The sequence below is a fragment of the Corvus kubaryi genome, unplaced genomic scaffold, assembly GCF_017639235.1.
Source record: "Corvus kubaryi isolate FWS band 111438036 unplaced genomic scaffold, C.kubaryi_AGA036_p1.0 65433, whole genome shotgun sequence".
NCBI classification, from domain to species: domain Eukaryota; kingdom Metazoa; phylum Chordata; class Aves; order Passeriformes; family Corvidae; genus Corvus; species Corvus kubaryi.
The window spans coordinates 14,393-26,788 of NW_024581997.1; the positions used below are offsets into that span (position 1 = coordinate 14,393).

A 12,396-nucleotide genomic window follows, 5' to 3' on the forward strand; every position below is an offset into this window, starting at 1 on the left:
GGAAGGTTTCAAACGCAGCTGGATATGGCCTTGGGGTGCCAGCTGTGGCCTCTACAACTGCCCCTGTTGGAGCAGAAACCTCTGGGATCTCTCTGGCTGTGTCTGCTCTCCCTAAATCATCCACCTCCTTCTCTGGCTGTCCCACCTTCTGGAGGGGCTGCCCAGGGAGGTTTGGAGTCCCTGTCCCTGGAGGTGTCCAAGGAGTTCCTGGAGGTGGCACTCAGGGCTCTGGGCTGGGGACAAGGTGGGCATTGGGCACAGCTTGGCCTTGGTGATCTTGGAGGGCTTTTCCAACCTCAGTCATTCTGGCATTTTCCTTGTTCAGCTTTTTTGTTCTGGCATAATAATGGCATTTTTATTCAGCTTTTTACTGGGGCAACATCATCAATGAATTTCTGCCTTGAAGGAGAGCGACGTTCCTGTGGATTTTCCTGTGCATATTCCCGTGATTCACATTAGGATTGGAATCTGTAATTCTTTTGCTTGGCATTTGTACATTTGTTTTTTTCTCCTTTGGTCCATAACGAGATTCAGTAAATGAAGCTTCTTGTCACATGTTCTGTTCTAGATCCTTACTTGTTCATAAATTCAATTTTTTAATTTTCTCCATTAGCCTCTTCCTTTCAATGTGATCTTTTTTATCTGCTCGACTCACTCTTTTAGGACTTCATTATTTTTAGAAAATGTACTGTAGCACATTTAGTGGTAATTACAAAAGCTTGTTTTAATTACACTTGTCAAAGACTCCGTTTTATGATGCATTATTGGTGCTGCTGTTTCGAATTCCTAACAATTCTCCACCTTTATAAGTGGAAACGAACATCCTCTTTTCAAGTGATGTGTCCACATGATTTTTTTGTGCTTCGGGATGATTTTGTGCATAGTGATGATTTAAAAAGGAATTCTTTGAGGGGGAAGGGAGCAGCATATGTTCCCAAGAATATCCATAAGTTACTGGTGTTGCCTCTTCAGAATGATGGGGGTATTTATATGCTGAAATAGAAGGTTAAAAATTAAAACTGTGGCAGTTCAACGTCCATTAAATGTGGAAATTGGGAATTATTTTTCTTGGGACACTCCATGCAGTGGAAGAAGAGAGTAGTTTTGCTGATTGTAATAATTTATGCAAATAATGAAGCTTTATCTGATTTTATCAACGTGCAAACGTGGATGCACAGGGCTATACCTGGGTGAGGGGGAGAGGAATTCAGTGGATGTCAGATCCCTGGAAACATCCAAGGTCAGGCTGGACAGGGCTCTGAGCAGCCTGGTGGAGTTGAAGATGTCTCTGCTTGTGCAGGGCTTTGGGAGATGATCCTTAAGGACCCCTCCAGCCCAAACCTTGATTTTATGAAATGCTGAATAATTGTTTTATGTGGCACTCACAGCCTGGACCCGAGTGATCCTGATGTCAGTGAGCTGTGGGATTCACACCCAGCCCTAATGCCTGGATGTGCTCATCCAGCAAACCTCAGGTTGGAAAAGACACGGAAAACCTCCAGCAACGTGGTAGAGGAAGATCATGTTTTGAGATCTCTCTTGTGCTGGTGCATCCCACTCATCCTGAGCTGCCAGCAGATCTCCTGTGGGATGGTGGAGCTCGTGGAGCTGCCACCACTTTCTTTAGCCCTTTAATCCATGAATTTTTCCTTCAGGCTCGCCCCAAGGCCTGCAGATATTCCATGTGAGCTTTCCCTCATTGCTGTGATCAGGATTTCATTTGGAAAATCTCCTTCACTCATAAACCTGATGTGACAGGAGCTCTTCCAGCCCCCAACCCTCAATGCCAGGTCTGGAATCCTTGGATGTGCCTTGGGAGGTCACCAGTCCCTTGGTGTCCACCTACCCCATCCCCTGATGTTTGGTGAGATGACCCTGAAGCAAGACCTTCAGAGGACTTTCAACTGGCTGATATTAATTTATAAATTCAAACTGGACTCTTGTTTTGAAGCAGATCATTCTTTTCCCAGAAAAACACAAACTGGAGCCATCTCAGCAGTTCCGCTGTAAATTTTTGGGATGTTAATGAATTTGGAGCTTGGAGTCAGTGCTGAGGGGCAGCTCTAAACCTGGGACTGCCGAAGGCTTCAGGAGCTGAGTCTGAAATCTACCTAAAAACCTACATTAAACCACCTGATAATGATTTTTCTTTTTCATCAGCTCTTTGAGTAACAACAATTTATGACCACACACACCTGGAATCTTGTTGCATCCAGCTGACCAGATTCCTTTATTTACTTTTAAAATTTAATTATTAGACATGACTTTTCAGCCAGCTGCTTGTTTGCTCTGTTCTGCCTCACAGAGGACAAAAATAAATGTGTTTTCGTTATGTTCAGTGTGAGCAGGGCTTGGCTTTGTCAAAGATGCAGCCAGGCGATTCCTGGAATTTCTTTGTAGGGAAGATACCCATTTTTCCCGTGATGGCAACTCCTACCAGTGCAGTGCCAAATCCAGGTGCTACTTTTGAAAACAAAACCCAGGCTGGCCTTTAAATCTTGGTTCAACTTCCTTGTGATTGTGAAGAACCTGTATTTAATATTCGTGCTCTCTGTTGGGTATTAAATTTGGGGGGTTTTGGGAACCAAAGGTGGCCTTTTGAAGCTGCTGTTTAAAAAACACCCAAGCAAAGGTTTTGCTTATCAGAGTTTCTTCGTGAAGAAGCAGCAAACCTGTTCCAGGTTCTCATGTACACCTCAAGTGCAGCATTCAGCTAATTGAAAACATGGCTATTCTTAATTATTTTTTTGCAGCTCATTGACATTCACAGGGATCTCGTTGCTGCAGCCCCATAAATATAATATCACCTTTTATTTTGGCACTCAGTTCTCCTCTATTGGCATATTTATAGTCTCCTGTATAAATGAATAATTTTATTTATTATTTATTCATTTGCACTTTGCTGTGTCTGCGTTACTGTACAAGTGTCAGGGGTGGAAGAAACTCTTTTTTGCTGAGTTTCTTACTTGCCAACCAAGTTTTCCAGTTACTTCCACAATACAGGGAAGCAAACATTTGGATAACCATATTATTTAGTATTTTTGTAATACAGTACTTCTCCTTTATCAGTGCTGGATCAGGGCAATGAGCAGAGTCACTGAGAGCAGTAAAACCCAGCTGGTTTGATGATTAATTATTTTGAGGGGGACAGGGAACCAAACCCAAAAATCAACCCAAAAACCAAAAAACTTCCCAGGTTAAATCAAACTTTCCAGGGCAAAATCTTCCTTTCAGATGGATAACCTTGGAACAAATGTTACTGCATTCCCTGATCAGAGCAAGACAGAGGAAAAGGATTTAAGCTCAGCTTAAATTCTGGAGGATAAGGACGGGTTTTGTCTCTTCTGTCCTTGCTGTGCCCTTGATCTGTTGAGTTTTACACCCTGAAAAGCTCTGCCCTCATGAATCGTCAGAAATGGGGTGAGAGAATTCAGTCAGGAGGTTCTTCCCTGGGTTTGATTCCATCCCATTGCCTTTCCAAAGTCAGTTTTAGTTCCAGGTCATGGACAGATTCATGGGAAACACAGTTGGATTGTAAGAACTAAACCGAGTTCTCCTGAGCTTTATGGAATACTGATTTTGTGTTTTCTTTGTCACTGGCCTGTTGAATCCATTTGCACAGAAGGAATGTTCTGGGGATCTTCTGTCTTTCGGGGATCATGGGATGGTTAGACATGGAATAATTGCATTGGGTACCCATGAAGGTGCCTTGCAGATCTGGAATATTAGATCTGGAATACCAGATATGGAATATTAGATCTGGAATATGAGGTGGTGTGGCACAGGGTGCCCAGAGCAGCTGGGGCTGCCCCTGGATCCCTGGCAGTGTCCAAGGCCAGGCTGGACATTGGGGCTGGAGCAGCCTGGGACAGTGGGAGCTGTCCCTGCCCACGGCAGGGGGTGGAATGAGATGATTTTTCAGATCCCTTCCAACCCAAACCATTCCAAGAATTCACATTTGGGAGAGGATGGTTTTGGGGCACACAGAACCTGCAGTGAATTTTCAGCTGTTCTGTAACCACCAGGTCTGGGAGGTCATCAGGAATTAGCTATAAAAAGAAGCAAACCATGATCAGTACAAAACATGGGAATTTGGCTGTGGAATATTTCATGGAATGAGCTCTGGAAAACCTGTAATTAGTGAGTCCAGGCTGATTTAAATGCTGGTGGACAGGGCATGTGCTCCATGGAATTCTGCTGGAGTGGCTGGCAGAGGACAGGGTTTGGTTCATCCAAATAACGGCTTTCTGGGGTATTTCTGGTGACGTTGCATAAAACCCCAACAGTTTCCAAGTAGTTTTCTGCATTTTTCTAGACACACCTGATGTGCATGTGGGTGTTTTTTTTTTTTTGCATTCTTTCTATTCACCATTATATAATAAATCTAATTTGAATTTTAACATCTTTTACATGCTTCAGGACATAGAAACAAAGGTAAGTAGTTGAAAAAGGAAACATGGGAGAATCCAAACTTTTTACTGTATTCCTTGGGTGTTTGCTAAAAAAACCCCAAAAATTAATCTTGACAAAGGGAATCAAGTCTTGTGTCTGTACAATATGTGGTGTAATTGTTATAATGACCTCTATTAGATAATTATTAGTCACTAAAGATATTTTATTAAAAAATGATGAACCTGGAAAGTATTTGCATTGATAATTTAGGTGTTAAACCCTTCACAGCTTGTTAAAAATCTCTTGTCTGGTATTTATACTGCAGGACTTACAGCTTTATATATTTTTAATAAATTCCTCTGTGCATGTGTGCTTTTTAAATGGATTTTCTAATTTTTAATGAGTCCCCTTAATCCTGGAAATTGGGAAATACTGCAGATGAAAAGCCAAAAACATCAATTTGCTGGGAGCAGTGTCTCTTAAATGAACACTCAAGTCATGCTGGGATTGAAAAGATAAATATTTTAAATTATTCTGTATTATTTTAGATCATTGGACATGGGAGTGATCCTGTGGTCAAGTTTTTCATCTTAGTGGGTACTTCAACCAATCTGGGAGTTTCCAGAGGAGTGATTTCTGGTTAAAGACCAGCAGAGTTTTAGGTGCACTTTTTTAGCAAATACATAAAAGGATTTTGTTCTTCCCAAGTTTCCATCTGTTCAGAATTAGGTTGTCCAAAGTTTGGAAGTGATTTTCCAAGTTAATTCAAATTAAAAAATAAAAATAAATCCCAGCCTGGTCCATTTTGGTGCCATTTCCAAATCCATTTGGACAAACTCGGACAGAACTCTTGAGGAGGGGAGAAAAAAGCCCAGGACTGTGGACAGTATTCATGATCCAATATTTTTATTATCCTGTTTCTTTTTTTTTAGGCCAGGCAGCTGGAAGAGAAGGACAGGGAGCTGAAGAAACACGATGCCTACTACAAAGAGCAGCTGGCTCGGCTGGAAGAGAGGGTAAAACATTTTTTTTTTCCCCTTTTCATGAAGAGTTTTCTGCTCATTTCTGCTCCTGGTTATATTTCCAAGATGACTTTTTAAAGGAGAAAAAAGATGAAAATTCAGGCCAGAGGGGTTATTTTTGAATTGCTGCTGCTGTTTCTGGCTTAATATTGACAAGGTGGAAGGTTTGGTGGTGAGAATATTGTTTTCTTTACTAACAAAGTTCTTGCATTCGCTGTAGGATTTCATCTGTCACGGTAATTACAGACAGAAAAATGAAGTAATGAGGTAATTTTTTACCAACGCTGATGAAGAGCCAGTGGAAGTGAATAAATGCCACCAAGTAAAATAATTTAAATTAAAATAACAACAAAAAAAGTGATGTGTGAAGAGACATAGTGAATTTCTGCTTTCAGTGGGTGGAATTAGTGATTCCTCCATCAGTACATGGAGAGTTTAATTTTAATTCCGAGTTTATACCGTGTTTAAAAAGCACTGCTGTGTCTTTATCTCATCACAGACTTGAAATTAAACTGCAGAGAGCAGCTTGGGAAGCTGTGGGACTTGCTTACAGTGGCTTAACATATTGCTGTTAACATTCCTGTCCTTTATAGGGTATTATTTCATAGGATGTTAATTTCAAATAATTACTGCTGGCATCGTTTTCTGCCTCCCAGGTTGGTTGTAACCTCCAGCCTGAATACATTTGCCTCCTTTACCCCTCTCCCTTCTTCCTGAGCTTAAATATTGGTGACTAATTTGGAGGTTTTTGTGTTAGTTGGTTGTGAAAATGATTAACAAGGTACATACTCATTTATGCAGCTTCGCAGGCTAGAAGAAAACCCCTTGTTTTTATGGATTAAGAGGTAGAACATGTTGCATGAATTATCAGCATGTATAATTGGTCTTAATGAATATTTTAAATTGAGAGGATATCCGATACTATCTCGGTGTTTTGTCCTCCCTTTTTGAAGATGACGTTAATGAAGTCCCATGTTCTTGGCAATGAAACAGAGTTTGAAAGGATGAGGGGAAATTCGTTTAATGATTCTAAATTGGTTCATTGTTTTGATGCCTTTTCCTGGTCTTAAAATCAAGAATCAAACACAGTTAGAAGGAAAAAAGGGATTTTACCTTGGTATTTATTTTAAGGATCCTTAGGTGCACCACGTCCAGGTGGAATGCACCTCAATGCCCACCACAATGCACCCCCAAAAGATCTGGTATATCATTATAGGTCTTACTAATTAACATATCTATCAAAAATTCCCCAATGAGAGGCTTGAATGAGCCCCCCCTCCCCAAGGAGCCTTCCCCTGGATGGCTCTATCTCAGTTTACAGAATGTGTTCTGGAGAGGACCTTGGGGTCTGGGGTTTCTAAGATGTTCAGTCTCCTACTTAACAAAATAAGTCTAAAAATGTAGGCCAAAAAACACTAAGAATAGAAAAGCTGTAAAAAGGTATATAAAAGAGGTATAAAAGAAAAGGCAAAAAATCATCATGGCATCAATTTAAACAGCTCAAAATTAAGATCCTTCACCAAAAAAAAATCCACACAATACTTTCCTTTTTCTCCAGTAACTGGCTGGTGTTGGAGGAAAAAGCTTCAGTGGGGTCTTACCCATCCTGGCTTCTTTTGGAGTGATTGTAGCTGTGCTCTAGTGTGGAATAATTCATGGCACAGGATGTCTGATAAACCATGGATCTTGGACAGCTTTTTCTTTCACCTTTTTTTTACCTTTTACATCTTTTTAGATGTTTTTCTTATTTTCACATTCGAATGGGTCACTGATGCACTGGCTTCACTTGCTCCTGTTAAGTGAAGACTTCCAATGTGGAATCATGTGTATAAATCAATCCTTGTGGTGTGCAAAGGAGATAATGAACTTTAAACAACTTTATTTGAGCTCTGCCAGACTGTCACCCCCAGGGGATGTGAAATAGGAAAGTTCTGCCATCTCTTGGTTTCTCTGCTTGGCTTGGAAATCTCGAGGATTACAGCAGAGTGATTCTGAATTCCTTGTTTTGTTCCATGGGTGGTGTTTGCTCTGTCTTCAGAGTGGAGTTTCTGTGATACCAAGCCTTGTCTTTTCATTCTGACTCTTTATTTGTGAGGCAAAGCCCCTCTGCTTTTCCAAGCTGTCACCCAGTTTGTCATCAAGGTACATTTTCATCTCTCTCCTACACAAAAAAGTGCTGTTCCAGCTCTGAGAGGAGCGAGCTCTGCGTTCCAAATCTGACTTGGAATTTCTTCAGAGAGGTGGAGGTTGCAGAGTGAAAACCTGGACAAGCAGAGGAGTCACAGCTCCTGCAATCCCACTTTCCCCGAGGCCAGGCCCTGCAACCCTCACTGGGGTCACCTGTGAGCTTCTGTGCTGGGAATTTTGAAAATTGGGATGGAAATAGAGCTTTAAAAAAAAAAAAAAAAAGAAGGTCTGGAAATGACAGAGCATGAAAAGAAGCTGGTTGGTTGTTCCTAAACTTGTCCTGATTTCAGTGGAAGGTGCACAGAGACAGAGCATGGGCTGCTCAGCAGAGGGAAGTTCGGAACAGGAGGTGGGGTGGGAGCAAGAGGAGCTTGGAGAATTAATGTCAGGATGAAGAAATGTTCAATCCGAGTCTGTCACCTGTGACAAAGAATGCTAATTACAATCTCAGATCATTCCCACATCAAATAAGCACACTTTAAAAACACTTCAGTTGTGCCTATGTGGTATTTCTGGCTGTTGCATCATGAGTGTCAGAACTCATCTCGATGATTAATTGGCTTTTTGATTACTTAGCCTTTTCAATTAGAAGCTTCGTATTTGTGTTCTTCAATGCTGCCGAAAAAACAATGCAGACGTTGATAATAAAGGGAGATGACAACAGAACAGATTAGTGTCAGCACAGCGTGCTCCTTATGGAGAAAATTATCCATATTCAGTGCCAGATGAAGTCTGTCAATTGAAAATATTTCAGTGACTGAGGGAAGATGCTCAACCTTTACAGGGTATTAATACAGGACAAAATAACTGTGCACTAGTGACAGCTGCGATAGTAAAACATAAACAATTCTATTCTCCAGGGGAATAACTGCTCATAAATTTGGTTTATGTGCTAAAAACCTTTTGATACTTCCCCAAAACCCAGCAATTCCCCTAACAGCTGCCAGTGTTTCTAGGTCAAAGATAGCACATAAGCTATTAGTTATTACATGCTCCACAGCAGCAGAGCAATAGCAGAGAGTTTAACAAAGGAGTTAAAGAACAACCTTCCCGTGCTCTGGGTCTGACTGGGATGTGCAGCTGTGATTTAAGTGTTCACACGTGAAGCTTGGAGGGAGATTTGTCACTGTTTTTCATCGTCCACCTATGGGCTGAAGGTGGTTCTTGACTACAGCAAAACCCAGAGATAAAGCAGTGCTGGAGTCACTGAGCTGTGTCTGCCCCACACTGTGTTAATTATTTACTTGCAAGTGAAAGGTCCTGCACAAGGGTCAGGGCAATCCAAGCACAAATCCAGGCTGGGGGGAGAATGGAGCCCTGGGAGAAGGACTTGGGGGTGTTGGTGGGTGAGAGCTGGACCTGCCCTGGCCATGGGCACTGAGAGCCAGAACCCCCCGTGGGCAGCAGGGGAAGGGGGGGATTCTGCCCCTGTGCCCCTCTCAGGTGAGACCCCACCTGCAGAGCTGGATCCAGCCCTGGGAACAACATCAGGAGGACGTGGAGCTGCTGGAGAGAGTCCAGAGGAATCCATGGAGCTGCTCCCAGGGCTGGAGCCCCTCTGCTCTGGAGCCAGGCTGGGAGAGCTAGGGATGTTCACCTGGAGAAGGGAAGGCTCCAGGGAGAGCTCGGAGCCCCTTGCAGGGCCTAAAGGGGCTCCAGGAGAGCTGCAGAGGGACTGGGGCCAAGGCATGGAGGGACAGGAGGCAGGGAATGGCTTCCCAGTGCCAGAGGGCAGGGCTGGATGGGAGATTGGGAATTGGGAATTGCTGGCTGGGAGGGTGGGCAGGGGCTGGAATGGAATTCCCAGAGCAGCTGGGGCTGCCCCTGGATTCCTGGCAGTGTCCAAGGCTGGGATGGACATTGGGGCTGGAGCAGCCTGGGACAGTGGGAGGTGTCCTTGCCCATGGCAAGGGGTGGAACTGGGTGATCCTGAAGGTCTTTTCTAACCCAGACCATTCTGTGACTCTCTAAGGAGAAGATCAGAGATGCTTTGGAGTAAGAGACGAGCCCCAGTGTGAAATCCGAGCCCTTTCTCAAGGAATGCCATTCCCTGTGTGCCACATGATCTGTCTGTCCTTACTCGGTGCAGTTCCCTGTAGTTGAAGCTGTTCCATTTCTGGTGTTTATAGGAAAAACTGTTGATATCTTCACTGTATTGTCCCTCTAGTTCCAGTGGAGAGGTGCAGTATTTTTGACTGGTTTCAGTGCCTCAGTGTCTGTAGCCTTTATTCATAACCATCTCTGCATCTCTGGTGTCCCTTTGCTGTGCAGGTCCCAGTCCCCATCAACACTTGCACACAATTTTCATGCAGAGCAGGTGACATCCCAGTTTTCCCTCACCCCTGTTGCTTTTGCTTTACAACATTTTTTATGAAGGAAAGCATGACCCTCTCTTGCTTCTCGCTGTAGTTCTGGCATCACACAGACACTCAGTGAACTGCCTGTGCTCCTGCTCTGTCTCTGAGACTGATGGGACTCCCCAGTTCCAATTTCCTCCAGCAAACCCAGCTATTTTCATGTTGCACTGCTTCCTAATGCTAATATGCATCATTAGGAGAATCCTGCCCCAAGTCATGGGAGCAGAAGGAAATTAATTTTAATACCCTGCTGTACGACACAACTACTTAGTTTATCAGTGTGAATGAGCAAGATATGGATCCCCATATTAATCTTAATACTTTCCACTGGAGCCAAGTTCCTGTGCTCCTGAGTTTCCTAGAAATACTTCAGTGTTGAGCAGTTTGTAGATGAATGTGGTTGTGGGGTGGGGTAATGGGATTATCCTGGAGCACAAATCTGAGGGAGCTGGGAAAGGGGCTCAGGCTGGAGCAAAGGAGGCTCCGGGGGGACCTTGTGGCTCTGCACAAGTCCCTGACAGGAGGGGGCAGCCGGGGGGGTCGGGCTCTGCTGGCAGGGAACAGGGACAGGAGAGAGGGAACGGCCTCAGGCTGGGCCAGGGGAGGTTTGGATATTGGGAAAATTTCATTATGAAAAGGGCTGTCAAGCCCTAGCAGAGGTGGAGTCCCCATCCCTGGAGGCATTTAAACAACTTGAAGATATGGCACTTGGGGACATGGCTCGCTGGTGGCCTTGATGATCTCAAAGGGCTTTTCCAACCTAAACAATTCCATGATTCTGCTGTTCTGTAGGAATTTGGAGGTTTCAGTATTACGTTGGATTCACTACAGATTTAACAGCCTACAAGTCACCTCCCTGACAGTTCTTTGCCCATTCCACAGTCCCCACATGGCCTTGGAGCTGTGGTGGCCTTGGTGTAGGGACATTCCTGCTCCACACAGGGCTCAGTGCCAGATCCCAGCCTGGGAATACAGACATTAAGTTCAGGAAATGTTGATCCACTTCTCTGCATCCGTTTTTTTCCCTGACTTAAACGTTGAGGAAGGATTTGCAAATCCCAAGCTTGGCGCTTAATTTGGGGATTCTGCTTTCCATGGAGGCTGTCAAGGAGCATTAACCTTAAGGTAAGATGAGCACACAGAGCACAAAGCTCTGAGCTGATGGCACATTCTATACCAGGTGTTAAATGGTATTATCCATCCTGCTTGCTACAGTAAATAGGATTTTGCTATGATGATGTGTCAGGATTTTCAGAGAAATCAAATTTACTAGACACTAAACTGCTATCCTCACTGCTGAGCAGCTTTATTCTGGGATCTTGTATTCATCCTAATCCTGTTGGTAGGAAATGCTTATACCAATTGTGTGGGGAAATTATAACTTAATGATCTCTTCCTTTTTCTATTCAGGGCTTAGGATGGCCCGACATGCTCTGCAGTGATAGCCCCAGCGCTGAGCTGAGGAGCTGATCCGCAGCTTCCCAGCCAGGAATTGGCTTTTTTTTGTGGAGACAGAAGTGCTCAGGTGCCAACAATGCCAGCCCCACATTTGTTCAGATGCTTCAGAACCTTGTTTACCTTTTCAGATCTCAACAACTCAATAAGCAGAAGCTGTTTGCAGGACTTTTCCTACACTGGAGTTTGCAAGATGTAGATAACAGAGGAAGGACAGGTACAAAGCAGGATAATAACCACAAACATTTTCATTCCCTATGAGGTAATTTAGCAGTTTAAAGGCTTTTTTTTGTTTCTATTTGTGTTCAGTTATCAGTCTGTTTACGCTTCATCATCGCACGTGGCTGTAGCAGCAAGAATTCCACAAGCAGAGGATGATTCTGCTCTCACCTCTCGTGTTTAGGAGTCTGTATTTGCCAGAGCAAACATGTTTACTCTCCCCACATTTGTGTGCATTCCTTCACACATTCCTAAGCCAACTTGCAGGGATGTAGGTGCATGTTTGGAGACTTGAGGCTGGATCCAGCAAAGGAGGAAGTTATTTTGTCTGATGAGCACTTAGGGGAGAGGGAGGGACAGCTCAACAAACCTGGTGTCCTTGTTCCCATGGAGGCATGGAATTAGTCCAGTATTCCCTAAATATCCGTGGTTTGAAAGAAAATAATTCCATCATTCCCACTCTGCTCCTATTTTTGAGATACTCTCAGTGTTTGTGTCCTGTTTCTGTTTGGCTGGCTCTATTTCTGTATCAAATAAATAAATGTATATATGCACACGCACACACAGAGTCAATACTTTAACTCCATTTCCAAACCCTTTTCTAATAGAAGCAATAAAATATATTACAGCTTCCATCTGATGAATTCCACAGGCTGTCATATCATCTCATTGTTAATGAATTGTGTTATTTCTGTGAAGTTAGTGGGGCTTTTTCCTTTTTAAATGGGTATTCAGCTGCCACACTGACTTCTTGCAGCTCTCCC

At 43.4% G+C, this 12,396-nt stretch overlaps 1 protein-coding gene across 1 annotated transcript in view; it reads left to right on the forward strand.

The window, feature by feature from the left end:
* The first annotated feature begins 4,372 nt into the window (after positions 1–4,372).
* The window catches only part of LOC121673437 (MICOS complex subunit MIC19-like), a 48,221-nt gene continuing 40,197 nt past the window's right edge, over positions 4,373–12,396 (forward strand). Inside the window, exons 1-2 of the mRNA XM_042046730.1 lie at positions 4,373–4,434; positions 5,325–5,408. Of these exons, the coding sequence (XP_041902664.1) occupies positions 4,411–4,434; positions 5,325–5,408 (108 nt within the window). The 5' untranslated portion in view covers positions 4,373–4,410. The remainder of the gene's footprint in view (positions 4,435–5,324; positions 5,409–12,396) is intronic.